Source organism: Neoarius graeffei, chromosome 19 (assembly GCF_027579695.1).
Source record: "Neoarius graeffei isolate fNeoGra1 chromosome 19, fNeoGra1.pri, whole genome shotgun sequence".
NCBI classification, from domain to species: domain Eukaryota; kingdom Metazoa; phylum Chordata; class Actinopteri; order Siluriformes; family Ariidae; genus Neoarius; species Neoarius graeffei.
The window spans coordinates 34,093,975-34,113,230 of record NC_083587.1 but is presented as its reverse complement, the minus strand read 5'-3'; the positions used below and the strand labels follow the sequence as shown (position 1 = coordinate 34,113,230).

Here is a 19,256-nt window from a genome sequence, read left to right as displayed (position 1 = left end):
TGTCCGCGTGGGTTTCCTCCGGGTGCTCCGGTTTCCCCCACAGTCCAAAGACATGCAGGTTAGGCTAACTGGTGGCTCTAAATTGACCGTAGGTGTGAATGTGAGTGTGAATGGTTGTTTGTCTATGTGTCAGCCCTGCGATGACCTGGCAACTTGATCAGGGTGTACCCCGCCTTTCGCCCGTAGTCAGCTGGGATTGCTGGGTTTCACTTCACGTGACATCACATCCACCTCATCAGTTATTCACAACTTTAGCTGGTGGTCTACCAAAGCTCAGTTGACAAAGCGTTTGTATGGAGAAGGTGCATTGCTTGTATGAAAAATGCCTTACGCTTGCGTTGTTTTAGGTTGTTTGCATCAATCAAACCGTGAAACTGATAAAAGTTTCTTCAGGGTTCCCCGTGAACAAATAAAAAAAGGGTGAATGAACACAGCATTTCACAAAAAGACGTTGAGAAAGGTGGCTTTTGAACCTCTCAGTGAAATCGAAGGGAGCCGAGTCGAAGCCTGCTCGAGTTTGCAGTGATCACTTGATGAAAGGTTTGTATCTCCCTCTCAGTTACGTCCTTAGTGTTTTCCAAGTACTTTTTTTGCTGTGTGTCATTTTACAGTACTTTTTTTAGTCATGAAGTGCTAAAGTACCCAGCTGTTTCTTTGTTTACTCCTCACAAAGTCCATATGCATGAAGGTCGCAACAAAATTCTTCCCCAGCCATACAGTTACAATGCGCCGTGATCACTTCTCCATCTTGTTTAACTAAGATCCAGGTCTTTAAAGGGGTTTCTGATGATCTTTGTGAATGATTTACCTGAGAGATAAGAGCCAACACAAGTGAGAATCAAGCCAACTGTTGTTTGTTTACGCTTCAACTTGCAGCACTTCGTTGTAAAAATGTGAACGAAAAGCTTAAAAAAATACTTACACGGGCAAAAACAAAACAGGATTCATTCGGCAGCGACTTGATCCCGAGGTCCTTTACCCAGCCACATACAAAAAAGTTGTCAGCCTCCATACTCCTCCACGCTTTCATCTGTTTTGCGGTGTAGAAGGACGTCTGCAACACCAGATAGTCCGAGATGTCGGGGAACTCGACTGAAGGGTCGTTTTCAAGATCGTATGATAAATCCTTCTTTCCCAGACTGTAGGGGTCGATTCCATTGCACATAGCAATCGGCTTCTAGATTAGAAGTGTACTCTAAGTTATTGCTAGTTGTTTGCACTACGGCAGCCATTTAGACAACAGCTATTTCACTTCCGGTAAAACCGCTAAGAAAAATCACGTGACTGAAACTCAGCAATAGGCTCCAGCTTGCCCACAACCCTGCACAGGATAAGTGGTTACGGAAAATGGATGGATGGATGGATGGACCTGTTGCATATTCATCATCTCTGTTGATGAGTTTTTAAAATATCTAACTTTTATACATTTTCCACTTGAAAAATGGACCCTGAACATGTATTTCTGGGTTTGTGAGAATATTTACAGCTACTATTTCTTACTGAAGGAGAATATTACGAGGCGCAGGTCAAAGAAATGTTCACAATTAAGTTAAACTCAATTTTATGATATTTTTTTTTATAAGTCATATTTCACCACAGTTGATTTGTCAGAATAAACCATGTGCTGAATGTAATTAACCTATTTTTAAAGTTTATAGTATGACTTGCTTTTATTTAGATTTGGTTCAATTTTTTTTTCCTGAATATTAAAATATTTCGAAAAGCCAGGTAATATATTGAGCACTGATTCCTCTGTGCACACATCCTTCCATCTCCAAAGAATCAGGAGTTAATACACAAACAGGGGAGCAAGAGGAGAGGAATGGCTTGACCATTATTTTCCATCTGCAATTTTGTAGGTAGTTACTGGAATGCAGCGTCCTTCACCACACCATCGTCCTACCTGCACTTCTCCACTTTCCAAGGAGAAATGAGTGCTGATATTTCCTTCTACTTCAAGACCTCTGCACCTCATGGAGTTTTCCTGGAGAACTTGGGCAACACAGATTTTATCCGCCTGGAGCTAAAATGTGAGCCTCTTTCTTACACTTACACACACACACACACACACACACGTGTGTTACAGTGCCTTGCATAAGCTTTCAATCATTAGAAACTGGACTGACCAGGTGAAGACTTTTCCAATTTGGGTGAGACTTGTGTACATTTTAGCCTCTTCATCATGGCCGGAACCCAGTGTAGTCTTCTACTTTAGTCACTCATCCAAGGTCTGATTTATATATTCAGAAATAATTTTCTGTTTGGTAAAGAGGGGTGATTTGAATTATTGCAGCCTTCTGCTTTTATTTCACAGAGCTGTCACTCACTGGATGATTTTCACACCATTCTGTATACTTCTATTCTAGAGACTGTTGTGTGTGAAAATCCCAGGAGATCAGCAGTTCCTGAAATACTCAAATCAGACTGCTGGGCACCAACACCCATGTAATAGTCAGAGTCAGTGATTTTTCCCCATTCTGATGTTTAAATCAGACATGAACATTACTGAAGCTCTTAAACTGTATCTGCATGTTTATAGGTATTGCACTTCTGCTAAATGATTGACTGACTGGATGATAATTATTACAACAACCAGCAGGTATGCAGGTGTTCCTAATAAAGTGGTCAGTGAGTGTATGAGTGTACACGCAAAGTTACTGTAATATTGTAGGAAGATCAGTATGGTTTGCGGAAAAAAAATCAGATCAAATCAGTACGGTTTAAAAAAAACATAAGCTGTGATTTCTAAAGAATTCATTCATTTTATAAGCATAAACACCTCTGTCAGAATTTTCCAGATGTTGCATGTTTAAAACTCTCCTTTATACTTTATATTTAATTGCGTAAAAAGTCTAAATGCCTGTTTACTTGTGAACTTACAAACGTAGAGCTGAGGAGAGAGAATATGGAGACCCTTACAAAGAAGTTTATTCAAGTGCGCTTCTGGTATACTTCTTTTAAACTAAAAATAAGAATGTATGATTTCAGTTTACTTTTTATTTACTTATCAGAAATATACTTAATAAAGTTATACATAAGTATACTTGGCTTATACTGAAAAGTATATAGAAAAGTCTAAGTATATTAAGCTTATACTTAAACTTTTGATCAAGATATACTTAACAAAAGTGTAATAAAGTATTAAAATATTTGTGCCTTATGTTTAAGTGTACTTGCCCTGTAGTTGTGCTTCAGCGTTGTTGACTCTTAGGTATGTCTGTGGTTCCATATAAGGTTTTTTTTGTTTTGTTTTTGTTTTTTTATTTCTCCTGAGTGGGATAATTAAATTTTTATTTATTTATTTATTTATTTATTTATTTATTTTTCTTTAGAGCTTGGGTGTCCATTTCAGTTGACATTGCCATGTTTTTATACTTTGGCATTTAATCCAATGTTGCTTTAAATTTTGATTTTTAAAGAAAATGAATATGTTCTTAATCCTGAGTATCTGTTGTTATTTTGTGAATGCTTACCTTTATAACTTCATTGTAATTTAAGGTACAAAACACTTAAGTTGTCTACTGGTAGTGTGTATGAGGTAAGGGTTAGGGATAGAAAACTAATACATACATGTCAACCTATACGGAATGTCCGTATTTTATCCGGATTTGATTCAATAAACGTAGTATACGGGCGTACAAATAAAGTTATACGGATTCTTTAAAAAAAAATTCAATATTTATTTATTTAGAGCTATAATCAATTCCCACGATGATAAAAGAGCGCATAACATTTACAAACGTACTGTACACCACAGACAGCACAGACAGCCAGTAAAGAGTCTTATGAAATTGCCCGTTATCTTGTGGTAGCGAGACTTCGTTCCACATCTGATCATGCGCACACCGCATTGCGAGAATCCTGCCAACCGAGAAGTAACATTTTGTCTGAAACGGGTATTTCCACCTGAGCGACTTTCACTAGCGACTGAAAAGATTCTGAATGGGCACTCCGGCAAGATCAACACAGACACTTGCTGTGACATGCAGCCTCGTGAGGTATTGGTGCAGAGTGCTAAAAAAAGCTGTCATGGAGTACAATTCAGAACATTAGAGTGACACTTTGTGTTTTTGTCAAACATTGGAGCTTTGTATTCATTCTGAAGGTTTATTGTTATTAATATTGAATAAAAAGTAACTGGGATATATCATTGTTAATTATCATTCAAATTTTAGGTAAATTATTTTAATTTGCATCTTATAAGGATTTTATAAGGGAAATACGGATTTTGGAGGTTGGTTATACAGGTTTGATTGACCAAAGGTTGACATGTATGCTAATAGTATACCTAGAAGGGTAATTGCAGTATACTTCAAAACTAAAAAGTGGACTAGATGTATATAACCAGTAACTAATAATATATTTCCAATATGCTATAAAGTATACTTTTATAAACTAAAAAATGGACTAGAAGTGTGTAACGAGTAAACCAATAGTATATTTCCAGTATACTACAAAGTATACTTTAGTAAACTAAAAAGTGGACTGGAAGTATAAAACAAGTAAACTCATAGTATATTTCCAGTATACTATGAAGTATACTTTTGTAAACTAAAGAGTGGACTCCAAGTATAGAACTAGTAAAGCAAAGGGGGGTCCCATATACGATTCGTACATTGGGTGAGTGCCTGTTAGAGAGCGCACTTGTCCTGGGCCATCGGCATAGTGAGGTAGGGTGGCCAGTTCCTTTCCTCGCCGCCTTTAACTTCCCCAGTGTTTCCACCAGGTCCCCATTCACTGCTGGGTGGACAGGGAGCGAGCCCCAGATCCCCATCGAGCCGAGGCTCGAACCAGGGACCGTTCGCTTAGTGGTCAAGCGCTCAAACCACTTGGCCACCTGCGCTCCATAGAACTAGTAAACTATTAGTATACAAGTTTACTTGTGGTATACTTGCAGTACAAAATAAAAAATACTAGTTGTATCCTCAAAGTTTACTTCTCTTAGACTTAAAGTATACTTTTTATAAACTAAAAGTGGGCCAATTTAGTCCTAAGAAGTATTAGATTAGTTTACTTACAAGTATACTGTAAGTACATTGATATCAGTATACTTGGTACACAAAAGTATACTTAAGGAAATCTACTTTAACTTTACTTAAGTATCTCATCTCATGATCTCTAGCCGCTTTATCCTGTTCTACAGGGTCGCAGGCAAGCTGGAGCCTATCCCAGCTGATTACGGGCGAAAGGCGGGGTACACCCTGGACAAGTCGCCAGGTCATCACAGGGCTGACACATAGACACAGACAACCATTCACACTCACATTCACACCTACGGTCAATTTAGAGTCACCAGTTAACCTAACCTGCATGTCTTTGGACTGTGGGGGAAACCGGAGCACCCGGAGGAAACCCATGCGGACACGGGGAGAACATGCAAACTCCACACAGAAAGGCCCTCGCCGGCCACGGGACTCAAACCCGGACCTTCTTGCTGTGAGGCGACAGTGCTAACCACTACACCACCGTGCTGCCCTTACTTAAGTATATTTAATAAAATAAACTTGAAGTATACTTCTTTTTGATAAGGGGAGTCAGTGTTTGCCATTATGAGAGAAACTACAACAGTGTTTTTGTTTTGTGAAACAGTAACTGATTAATTGAGGTTAATTTATGCCTCTCATCTTTTAACCAACCATACCCTATAACACTGCATATATCCAACATTCATGCACATCATACATTTTTGTTCGCTGAGAATAAAACTTGAATTAGAATTGGCTTTGTTTGTTTCAAAAGGACGAGTGAAAACACCCTAATCAAACGAGGTGAATGTAACTAAACAGTTATCAGTAAATTTGTGTATTCTCATTTCTCTCCAGCACCAACTGTGGTTTCCTTCTCTTTTGATGTGGGGAATGGACCAGTGGAGCTGAAGGTCCACTCCCCAACGCCACTAAACGATGACCAGTGGCATCGCATCAGTGCAGAGAGGAATGTTAAAGAGGCTGTGCTGCAGCTGGATCAGCAATACAGGGTGGTTCGAGCTGCACCTGCACAAGGACACACACGCCTAGAGCTCTACAGCCAGCTGTATGTGGGTAAGACACACACACACTTTCCCTTTAACACACTTATACATACACATGCCCATTCATAAACAAGAGCTCATCAAGCAGCTTTCCTTTAAGCAAAAACACATTTCATTTCTGGAGCTTTAAAGGGGAAGTTATGTGGATTCAGAGTTTGGTTGCACAACAGCTTAAAGCGAAATGTCTCTCTGAAATGTCATCATTATACATTAATACAAGATGTTCTAGAGGGAAAAGAATTAAGCAGACTTTAGCTTAAAAAACATGTTAAAGTTGTAACATCAGTCCGTTGGGCCATTTCCCTGGGTGCGGCCATACTGGATTAGCCACATACATGAATGTATTAGGAGACGAAAACGAGGGTGGCGCTGCGTGACATAGTATTCCGCACAACAGCATACCATGTCACGCATCAAATGGATGGAAGATAAGCAAGTACATTTTTTTTTTAAATAAACAGGCAATAAACTAGCCACTACTTTATTTTGATTCCTTTTCTAATACTGCTTTGCCATAATTTTTGTCGAGAAATGCAAATAAATTGACAGAGAAGTCACACTAGACCATAATATTATACTCTAGTTGTCACAGCAGAAGGACTCTCAGGTGCGCTCTGGACAGCACACGCTCCGAGCTGACTCACACGCACGCCGCGAATGACCCACACCTGCACGGGATTAAGGCGCAATCAGCAGTGTGCCTAAATAAGGACTCAGAATGCAGACTTACTTTGCGAAGTATTGCGTTGTTGTGACACATTACCGAGCCTTGTTTCCTGACTGATTCCTGGTTTCTGATTCCTGTTCCTTGTTTTTGATCCTGCTTCTGTCTACGATATTTTGTTTGTGCCTCGCTCAACCTTTTGCCTGTTTTAGCGTTCATGATATACTGTATGCCTGCCGATTTGGACCGTTTGCCTGTTTGCACTTTTCTTTATAATAAAGATCTTTTGCACTTGTATCCGTCTCCAACCATCCCTGACAGAATACTTCACCCTGCTGACAGAATACTTTGCCCCACTGACACTTGTACACCTCCACTGGGCTTGCGGAAAATGACATCACAGACGGTGGAGTTATGGCGGCCTCCCTGACAAAAAAAAGTGGTTATATCGTAAAAAACAAATTCAAAATGCAGCTTTTTATTTTAAATAAAGGACAGATATAAAGTCCAACTTTTAGCTCAATTTGTTTATTTGCAAGATATTTTCTTTAAGGCTAATTTCTGGGCTCCCCATTCAGATTATGCAAATTACCTGTGTGTAATTCACACCTCTGTGGCTGCTTACCCAAAAAATAACACCTGATATCTTGAGCTTAAGCATAAGAGCGTGCTGTATTCTGGATGCTATTTTATTCTAACCACATAAAAAATATTAAGTTCTCTTTTCTTAAAAATAAAAGAATAAAAAATCAAGTTTATCAGCACCTCCACAATTAATCTTTGGTGAAGGCGCTCTTGGAGCGATGAACAGCACTGAGCTTTCCCTGTCGTGTCTGCAAGATCCAAATTTAGACACACTTTTAGACACAGCTTAAATTACCCCTTTCCTATAGAACAGTTCAGTCTTCTTTATATTCTTATATTCAGACCATAAGTTGTTCTTGAAGAGTCACAATAAATCTAGGGTTGGACATGTATGCTGTTTGAATACTAAAGCCGTTTTGTAGACTTTGTTTAGCCTCACTGGGCTTCTATTGCAGTGATTCAAGAGCTGGTATTACCTTAGTTAGCTAACCTTTCATCAATTTCTGTCATCTTTTGGCCAGTTAATAATATCTGGTGAAATGTGTGTTTCTAAGCAGTGAAAATGGATTGGAGTGAAGAGCCCTTGGGGGTGTGTCTTTACATTAAAATGCATTAAAGGGCATATTCTGGACCAATTTCCTTTTTTTTTTTTTTATATGAAAGTATGTCCCTTTACGCCCTGTGATGACCTGGCGACTTGTCCAGGGTGTACCCCGCCTTTCGCCCATAGTCAGCTGGGATAGGCTCCAGCTTGCCTGCGACCCTGTAGAAGGATAAAGCGGCTAGAGATAATGAGATGAGATGAGATGAAAGTATGTCCCTTTACGCCCTGTGATGACCTGGCGACTTGTCCAGGGTGTATCCCGCCTTTCGCCCGTAGTCAGCTGGGATAGGCTCCAGCTTGCCTGCGACCCTGTAGAACAGGATAAAGCAGCGAGAGATAATGAGATGAGATGTCCCTTTACACACTCATCCAGAAGGGTAATTTTGCACAAGGCCATCTGTCTACAACAGAAAAAAATAAAATAATAAAACGCCTCTGGAAAAATCCCAAGGGAGTCTGGAGCCAGATTCGTGAAGTTACCTGCGGAAGCACCAGCAGGCTGCGCAAGCTTTGCACGGTTTCAGTGCACAGCCTGTGTAGACCGAGCGCTCCCATTTCTCTCTCATTGTCCGGTCTTTTGGAAAACGATGAGTACTAATCCCATCAAGATTGGTGTTGCTACACCCTCCTACGATACATCTGTTAACCATTTTAATAATTACGTGATAACGTTGAAGAAATTTGCAGAAAACCACCAGGTCGTTTTCTCATAAACAAACCAGCGCTGACGTAGGATTCAGAGGGAGGCGTCCCGCACGCAACGTCACGAAAATCAATGTTTGCCGGGAAATCCAAAAGCCAAGTTTTTTCAGAGGCGGACCAATTTGCCTCAAATGGCTTGATTTCAACTGAATTTTTCCTGTATTGCGCAAGGTAAAAAATTGCACAAAATACAAAATGTGACAGATATTTGACCAAAGTTTAATATGTAGGAGAATTACATTGAGCTTGCTCCTGAATTTACCCGTGATATGCACTTTAATGGCATTTAGCAGACATGCTTATCCAGAGCCGCTTGGGGAGCAGGTACCTTCCTTAAGGGCACTTCAGCCATTCCTGCTGGTCCAGGGAATCAAACCAGCAAACTTTTGGTCCCAAAGCTGCTTCTCTACCCATTAGGTCATAGCTTCCTTTAACATGATTGATGGGAGGGTTGTAAACCCAACCTAGGAATCCAGCACACAGCTGTTTTTTTTTTAATATGGGAATTATATTGTATTCTTTCCTATGATCACATTGTCCCAACAATCATCTTCCATTATGTTCCATGAGATTTTGAGTTATTGTGCCAAATATTGATCAGACCACTTTTAACACTAGCTCTGAAATGTGTATGTAATGTAAGCAGCTACCATTAGCACTTCCCTCCAGGTGCTTTCTTCTGCCCTGTAATGTAGTACAACTAGTGGTTGAAAAAGATGTGGTAGGTGATTTCACATGTCCAGCACGTGCTAGTATTCACCCTTCCTGGTAGGTAGCTGTCATATGATTGGGGAGTGTGAAATAACGGGTGGGAGGTAATTGGCAAATGATTGGGGTATTTTCCAAAATGTAAAACAAAAATCTGTGATTTGTTAATTCATGTGAGCCTTTATTTAACCGACAGAAGTACAAAGAAAATCTTTTCAACAGTTTTACTGACCAACTTAACTGTATTTTGTAAATATAAATGAAGTTAGAATTTGATGCCTGCAATACACTCAAAAAAAAGTTGCGACAGAGGCAAAATAAGACTGAAAAGTTTATAGGATATTCAAGTAGCACCATTTTGGAAGACTGTACAACAAGCAGCTTAATTGGTAACATGATTGGGTATAAAAGGAGCAGCACCAAAGTCTCAGTCTTTGCAAGCAAGGATGGGTCATGGCTCACCGCTTTGTGCCAAAATTTGTGAGAGAATTGTTAGTCATTTCAAAAAGAACATTTCTCAGTGCAAGATTGCAGAGAGTTTAAGTATTTCAAAATCTAAAGTATATAATACTGTAAAAAGATTCAGGGAATTTGGAGACATCTCGGTGCGTAAAGGGCAAGGTCAAAAACCACTGTTGAATGTGCGTGACCTTCGAGCCCTCAGGCAGCACTGCCTGAGAAACCATCATGCTAATGTGACAAATATAGCCACATGGGCTTGGGAGTACTTCAGAAAACCTTTGTGACTTAACACAGTCCACCACTGCAACCAGAAATGCAACCTGAAACTGTATTACACAAGGAGGAAGCCAGTCATCAATTCTAGGCAGAAATAACGCTGATTTCTCTGGACCCGAACTCATCTGAAATGGACTGAAAGTCAGTGGAAACATGTGCTGTGGTCAGATGAGTCCGGCTTGTTTTTGGGAACACCAGACATTGAGTTCTGCATGCCAAAGGTGCACACAACCATCCAGTTTGTTATGAGAGAAATGTGCAGAAGCCAGCATCTGTGATGGTATGGGGGGCATGGGTGAGTTGTATGTGTGCGTGAAGGTACCATTGACACGGAGGTGTATAATGTGATTTTAGAGAGACATATGTTGCCATCAAGGCGACGTCTCTTCCCGGGAAGTCCATGCTTATTTCAGCAGGACAATGTTGCATAGGTTATAACAGTGTGACTTCGTAGACACAGAGTGCATGTGCTTGACTGGCCTGCTGCCAGTCTAGATCTATCTCCTATTGGGAATGGATGGCACATCATGAAGAGGAGAGTCAGACGACGATGACCACGGACTGTTAAGCAGCTGAAGCAAGAATGGACAAAAATTTCAATTGCAAAACTGCAGCTATTAGTATCCTCAGTTCCCAGACAATTAAAAAGTGTTATTGAAAGGAAAGGTGATGTAACACAATGGTAATAATGTCTCTGTCCCAACTTTTTTTTTTTTTGAGTGTGTTGCAGGCATCAAATTCTCACTTCGTTTATATTTACAAAATACAGTTAAGTTGGTCATCGATTGAAAATCTTTTCTTTGTACTTTTATCAGTTAAATAAAGGTTCACATGAATCAACAAATCACAGATTTTTGTTTTTATTGCATTTTGGAAAATATCTCAACTTCTCTGGAAAAAGCATTTGTAGATATCTCATCTCATTATCTCTAGCCGCTTTATCCTGTTCTACAGGGTCGCAGGCAAGCTGGAGCCTATCCCAGCTGACTACGGGCGAAAGGCGGGGTACACCCTGGACAAGTCGCCAGGTCATCACAGGGCTGACACATAGACAAAGGCAACCATTCACACTCACGGTCAATTTAGAGTCACCAGTTAACCTAACCTGCATGTCTTTGGACTGTGGAGGAAACCGGAGCACCCGGAGGAAACCCACACGGACACGGGGAGAACATGCAAACTCCGCACAGAAAGACCCTTGCCGGCCACGGGGCTCGAACCCAGACCTTCTTGCTGTGAGGCGACAGCACTAACCACTACACCACCGTGCCACCCATTTGTAGATATAAATGGGGTAAAGTTTGTTTGTTTTTAAAGCGTAACCTCGTTTTTATTCTCATTGGAAAATGGAGCAGAAGCCAGCAATCATTTAAAAAAAAACCCTTGTGAAAAATATTCAAAAAGTGCCATTTAAACTGTGAAACTTTGACTAAGTTCAGTCTCTTACGAGGTAATTATCCTTGAAAAAGTACACCCACTACTTCCTCCTGCTCTGTTTTGTTTTCTGCATATTCTCTTAAACAAATGACTCAAAAGCACATTAGGAAAGTTAGCAGAGCAATTGCTCTCCCATGTCAAGCAATAGCACAGCAGATTACTGTAAACCCCTGAAGAAAAATTATGCCGTGTTCTGGACAGAACTTCTACAGTTAGACTGAACATAATTAAATATACAAACGAAAATAACTACTTAACTCACAGGTCATGTGTAGTAGCGGCTACTGTTAATCAGTCCAACTCTGATCAGATTCTGTATCACAGCCTCATTATACACAACTCAGAGCTCCTGAAAATGTTTTCTTTTTCCTGATCAAAAGACCTGCATATGACCTGCATATCAATATCCTCATTAAATATATTGCTTCTTCTGTAACAAGCATCAGAAAGTATTTTAACACAGAAGATAGTCTAATCTCTCGGTCATTTGTTCCAGTTGGTACAAGCTACCGCATTAGTTCTGGACCCTCAGTGCGTGGTAGATTTTTTTTTTTTTCTTGACTGATTATTTCTTTCTGTGCATAGAAAATATTTACATTTACTGTGGTCATTTTTAAATGCATCAGCTAATTTTATATTCTCCACATTGCCACAGGTTCATTCTGTATTCACTTTTACACTCGACACTTCATGTAAGATGTATTATTTGTTTATTCACATTTTTCACTGATTTTGCACTGATTTATATTCCAAGAACCTACGCCTTTAACATCAGCTTGTTTGTGTGTACCTCTGATCACTGGCTGCCCTTATATTCAGCTCATGTTTCATTTCCCTCATAAATCATTTACTTTTATTCAGAAATTGTTTTTTGTGTTTGCTTTCTTGCATGACTCTTATGATGCTAAAACCCCTGTAAAAGGAAACCAGCATCTTGTGCTTGTCAGGACTACAGGCAGCCCTGTTACCATGTCGTCCACGTCCATGCAGGGTGGATCTTCGGGTGCTTGAGCCCCTGTCCCTTTGTCATTGATATCCACAATGCCTTTTTCTAAATATTTTGTCAGAGACCCTTACCAAGAGAAGAAGTTTTAACTACAACCCCGATTCCAAAAAAGTTGGGACAAAGTACAAATTGTAAATAAAAATGGAATGCAATAATTTACAAATCTCAAAAACTGATATTGTATTCACAATAGAACATAGACAACATATCAAATGTCAAAAGTGAGACATTTTGAAATTTCATGCCAAATATTGGCTCATTTGAAATTTCATGACAGCAACACATCTCAAAAAAGTTGGGACAGGGGCAATAAGAGGCTGGAAAAGTTAAAGGTACAAAAAAGGAATAGCTGGAGGACCAAATTGCAACTCATTAGGTCAACTGACAATAGGTCATTAACATGACTGGGTATAAAAAGAGCATTTTGGAGTGGCAGCGGCTCTCAGAAGTAAAGATGGGAAGAGGATCACCAATCCCCCTAATTCTGCGCCAACAAATAGTGGAGCAATATCAGAAAGGAGTTCGACAGTGTAAAATTGCAAAGAGTTTGAACATATCATCATCTACAGTGCATAATATCATCAAAAGATTCGGAGAATCTGGAAGAATCTCTGTGCGTAAGGGTCAAGGCCGGAAAACCATACTGGGTGCCCGTGATCTTCGGGCCCTTAGACGGCACTGCATTACATACAGGCATGCTTCTGTATTGGAAATCACAAAATGGGCTCAGGAATATTTCCAGAGAACATTATCTGTGAACACAATTCATCATGCCATCCACCGTTACCAGCTAAAACTCTGTAGTTCAAAGAAGAAGCCGTATCTAAACATGATCCAGAAGTGCAGACGTCTTCTCTGGGCCAAGGCTCATTTAAAATGGACTGTGGCAAAGTGGAAAACTGTTCTGTGGTCAGACGAATCAAAATGTGAAGTTCTTTATGGAAATCAGGGACGCTGTGTCATTCAGACTAAAGAGGAGAAGGACGAGCCGAGTTGTTATCAGCGCTCAGTTCAGAAGCCTGCATCTCTGATGGTATGGGGTTGCATTAGCACGTGTGGCATGGGCAGCTTACACATCTGGAAAGACACCATCAATGCTGAAAGGTATATCCAGGTTCTAGAGCAACATATGCTCCCATCCAGATGACATCTCTTTCAGGGAAGACCTTACATTTTCCAACATGACAATGCCAAACCACATACTGCATCAATTACAGCATCATGGCTGCGTAGAAGAAGGGTCCAGGTACTGAACTGGCCAGCCTGCAGTCCAGATCTTTCACCCATAGAAAACATTTGGCGCATCATAAAACGGAAGATACGACAAAAAAGACCTAAGACAGTTGAGCAACTAGAATCCTACATTAGACAAGAATGGGTTAACATTCCTATCCCTAAACTTGAGCAACTTGTCTCCTCAGTCCCCAGACGTTTACAGACTGTTGTAAAAGAAAAGGGGATGTCTCACAGTGGTAAACATGGCCTTGTCCCAACTTTTTTGAGATGTGTTGTTGTCATGAAATTTAAAATCACCTAATTTTTCTCTTTAAATGATACGTTTTCTCAGTTTAAACATTTCATATGTCATCTATGTTCTATTCTGAATAAAATATGGAATTTTGAAACTTCCACATCATTGCATTCCGTTTTTATTTACAATTTGTACTTTGTCCCAACTTTTTTGAAATTGGGGTTTGTAAAAATATAGCTGGAAGCAGTAATCTGTGGGGTCTAAACACAAATAGTGCCCCAGCGGTGAGTCAGCCTATCCCAGCTGACTATGGGCAAGAGGTGGGGTACACCCTGGACAAGTCGCCAGGTTATCGCAGGGCTGACACATAGAGACAAACAACCATTCACATTCACAGTCAATTTTGAGCCACCAATTAGCCTAACCTGCATGTCTTTGGACTGCGGGGGAAACCGGAGCACCCGGAGGAAACCCACACAGACACGGGGAGAACATGCAAACTCTGCACAGAAAGGCCTTTGTTGGCTGCTGGGCTCGAATCCAGGACCTGCTTGCTGTGAGGTGACAGTGCTAACCACTACACCACCGTGCCGCCCAGTTGGTTTCAAATATTATGAAAGTTGGCTCAAACTCTAAGTTGGTGGACCTAAATGAAGCTGTTTGTTTGTTTTTTGTTTGTTGGACTGAAACCAAGAAATCCAGGGGAAATGACTGTTTAGGGAATGACTAATACCCTGTCCACACTAGGGATTTTATACCGATACGATACTACTTTCGTACCGCAACACCTGTCCACACTTCCAACTATACCGGTACTGTAGCGGTATAACTGTATCGGTACGAAACCCACAAATGTATGGGTTTCGTACTGGTACAGTATCGGTACTGTAGCGCTTCGCTGTAGTGTGGACAGATGAAGCGGCTCTGTATCGATACAAATATAATGCGCAAGCGCAATGAACCATTCCTACTTCTTCCGGGTTATTCATACAATACAATACGCACGTGCTTTCCAGCTGTAAATAAAATGTCAAAATGGCTCAAAACGACCGTGGAGCTACATGGAGCAAAGACGAAGTTATGTGTTTGTTGGAGCTTTGGGGAGACGAGCGATGCCAGGAACAGTTGGAACAAGAGATTCGTTTTCTTTGTTTCTTTCTCAACTGCCTCGCGCGTTTTATACGATTCGACTGAATAAATGACCACCAGAAATACAGACTGTACATTGACAACAAAAAGCAAACACACGTTGTTTCATCCGCCATATTCTCGGAAGGAAGTTACTTGGTAACCACGGAAACATTTCGCACACGCGCATTTCAACTACCGTGAAAGAAAACTGCAAACATTTCTCGCTAGTGTGGACAGATGCACTAAACTGTACTGGTATACTTTGTATCAATACAGTTATACCACTATCGTACCGGTATATATGTGAACACAGCTTAACAGTTCACAAGACATTGGCCAAAACTTAAAACATTGTGCTGAAGTGCCACTATCTGTCAGATCGGGGCCCATCTCACTTGCCTGAGTAGCAGGATGAAGTATTACCTACTGACCAAGTTTCTTGTCTGTACAACTTACAATTTGGTCAACCTGATTCATTTTAAGGCAGGAAAAGAAAAATTATAATATGGAAATTCCTATCAAATCTAATAGGCTTCCAGCACCATTGATGCTTGGACCACTAATCATTTAAATATGAATAAAAGGTTCTGCCTACTGGTGAATTTGGGTTTAAAATGACTTGGTTAAACTCTTGACTGCATGTATCCATCCATCCATCCATCCATCCATCCATTATTTATACCACATATCCATCAGGGTCATGGGGGAATCTGGAGCCCATCCCAGCAAGAGGCGGGGTACGCAATGGGCAGGTCAACTGTATGTATGTTGTTGTATATCCATCCATTATCTGTAGCCACTTATCCTGTACAGGGTCACAGGCAAGCTGGAGCCTATCCCAGCCGATTATGGGCGAGAGGCGGGGTCATGGACAAGTTGCCAGGTCATCGAGGGCTGACACACAGAGACAAACAACCATTCACACCTATGGTCAATTTAGAGCCACCAATTAGCCTAACCTGCATGTCTTTGGACTGTGGGGGAAACCGGAGCACCCGGAGGAAACCCACGCAGACACGGGGAGAACATGCAAACTCCACACAGAAAGGCCCCTGTCTGCCACTGGGCTCGAACCCAGAACCTTCTTGCTGTGAGGCAACAGTGCGAACCACTACACCACCATGCTGCCCCGTTGTTGTATATTTATAGTGTAATATTTCCTTGAGAAATCATGTATCAGAGCAATATGCTGTGCAGTCAGAGCTCACCAAATAGAAGCTTCTTTACTATTTTTGACATATACTACATATGTGTTTAACAGTATTATTTGTTATATGATGTTTGCTTTTTCAAGAAGTTGTATCTAGAATTTTGATTCAAAGCTGTTTCACTCACTTTGCAATGTAATGTTTAAACTGGACATGTAATTTATTATGTCTGCTACATTGTCTTTATTATAGTTGGATATATTTATAATAAAATGGCCAATCTTGTTTCTAAACTCTGATTAGCTAGGCCACATTTGAGAGCAAGCATGTCATCAGTATTATGAACGGATCTTATACTTTATACTACTGAACTATTAGTGTCTGCAAAGTAATTATCTCATCTCATCTCATTATCTGTAGCCGCTTTATCCTGTTCTACAGGGTCTCAGGCAAGCTGGAGCCTATCCCAGCTGACTACGGGCGAAAGGCGGGGTACACCCTGGACAAGTCGCCAGGTCATCACAGGGCTGACACATAGACACAGACAACCATTCACACTCACATTCACACCTACGGTCAATTTAGAGTCACCAGTTAACCTAACCTGCATGTCTTTGGGGGAAACCGGAGCACCCGGAGGAAACCCACGCGGACACAGGGAGAACATGCAAACTCTGCACAGAAAGGCCCTCGCCGGCCACGGGGCTCGAACCCGGACCTTCTTGCTGTGAGGCGACAGCGCTAACCACTACACCACCGTGCCGCCCAAAGTAATTATACTTTTTAAAATAAATGCAAATCTTCAAAAGAATAATAATGCTTAACTGGATTTTCCATAAAAGGATATTTTATGGAAATTAATTTACCTGGTAATATTTCACAGCAGTAAAATGGCTCTGTTTAAGTGAGTGTCTGCTGAGCTGAAGATTAGCAAATGCATCCAATTTTCTAATTTATTAAAGGAGGGATTTATCTCACTGTTTGTTTAAATGTTTTTTAAAACTCCAATGCACGTTAGCCTAATCATTTCTTTCTACATATATCCAAGTAATTATTCTTATTTTTGTTTTGCAGCATGATGCAAAATTGTTACTAGTCTTGTGATGGCTTGCTTTTTATTTTCATTGTATCGGGTTGGCACCAAATTACTTCATGCTTTGTCTTTCGATCATGGCTCAATTTTTGTCTCATTAGACCACAAAATCTTTTACCAGAGCTCTCAGATTTTCTAGCATGGCCTTTTTCAGAAGTGCTTTCCTTCTGTCCCATAGAAAGTTGATGATACAGTTGACACTGCACAGGCTCTCTTATTTCAGGTTGTGAGCTCTGTAACCGGGCGGCACGGTGGTGTAGTGGTTAGCACTGTCGCCTCACAGCAAGAAGGTCTGGGTTCGAGCCCCGTGGCCGGTGAGGGCCTTTCTGTATGGAGTTTGCATGTTCTCTGCGTGGGTTTCCTCCGGGTGCTCCGGTTTCCCCCACAGTCCAAAGACATGCAGGTTAGGTTAACTGGTGACTCTAAATTGACCGTAGGTGTGAATGTGAGTGTGAATGGTTGTCTGTGTCTATGTGTCAGCCCTGTGATGACCTGGCGACTTGTCCAGGGTGTACCCCGCCTTTTGCCCGTAGTCAGCTGGGATAGGCTCCAGCTTGCCTGCAACCTTGTAGAACAGGATAAAGCGGCTAGAGATAATGAGATGAGATGAGCTCTGTAACCCCTTCAGTGTTGTAGCTGGATTCTTGGACACGTCTCTGAAAAGTGCCATTCTTGTCCAAGCACTTGGTCTTGGTAGAGTCTGGGTTGTGCCATGTTTTTTTTCCAAATTGGTATTATGGATTTCACGGTGGTGTAGTGGTTAGCACTGTTGCCTCACAGCAAGAAGGTTCTGGGTTCGAGCCCCGTGGCCGGCGAGGGCCTTTCTGTGCGGAGTTTGCATGTTCTCCCCGTGTCCGCGTGGGTTTCCTCCGGGTGCTCCGGTTTCCCCCACAGTCCAAAGACATGCAGGTTAGGCTAATTGGTGACACTAAATTGACCGTAGGTGTGAATGGTTGTTTGTCTCTGTGTGTCAGCCCTGCGATGATCTGGTGACTTGTCCAGGGTGTACCCCACCTCTTGCCCATAATCAGCTGGGATAGGCTCCAGCTTGCCTGCAACCCTGCACAGGGTAAGTGGTTATGGATAATGGATGGCTTTCACAGTGCTTCTACGAAAGTTTAAAGTTTTATAGATGTTTTAATAACATTCTCCATCTTTTTTTTCCCCCAGATTGGGGGGGTGAATACTTTCTGGAAGCTCATGACTTCTGACATGATTGTCAGTCTTATGATGCAGGTTGTATTACCATCTCATGGTAATAGCTGTAACTCATATTGAACAGAAAGTTGGCAGAGTTGACGAATCATCAGCCTTACTAATGGCGTTGCAGCATATGTGAATGTAATTACTATGACAGTAATTAACCTGGAACACTGTGTGTGTGTGTGTGTGTGTGTGTGTGTGTGTGTGTGTGTGTGTGTGTGTGTGTGTGTGATAGAACATCAGCTCTTTTTAAAAATGCTGCAACACTTTCATAGATCTAAGGAGTTTTATTTAAGAGTCATAAATGGCTGTGAAGTCTGCAGTGGCGCATCTCACATACGTACACACATGCACGCGCACACACACACACACACACACACACACACACACTCGGCCATATGCATCATAACTGACGATCATGGTTGATGTCACAATCATGAAAAATGTAGTTTAAAAATACTCTGCTTGGAGAGCTTCTCTGTGTTCCAAGACTACTGCATGTCCCTAAAGTGCTTTTGCTGGCATTCTGGTGCCTTTGTTCTCTCCTTCTAGCACAGAAGTCAACGTAACTATTTACAGACACACTGTTACCTCTGGAAATGGAATTGTGCCACATGAGGTGGTCTTGTGTCATTTCCTCCCATGAAGATAGTGGAATGTCAAAAATAGAAAGATCACATTTTAGTACATCTTTAAAGCGCAACTTTGGACGACCAACTGGACGTGGAGAGTCAG

The 19,256-nt window shown here is 41.1% G+C and overlaps 1 protein-coding gene across 1 annotated transcript in view; it reads left to right on the top strand.

Moving 5' to 3' along the window:
• Positions 1 to 19,256, top strand: part of LOC132867605 (contactin-associated protein-like 2) — a 386,791-nt gene that overhangs the window by 316,100 nt on the left and 51,435 nt on the right. The window contains exons 16-17 of the mRNA XM_060900588.1: positions 1,860 to 2,030; positions 5,823 to 6,041. Of these exons, the coding sequence (XP_060756571.1) occupies positions 1,860 to 2,030; positions 5,823 to 6,041 (390 nt within the window). The remainder of the gene's footprint in view (positions 1 to 1,859; positions 2,031 to 5,822; positions 6,042 to 19,256) is intronic.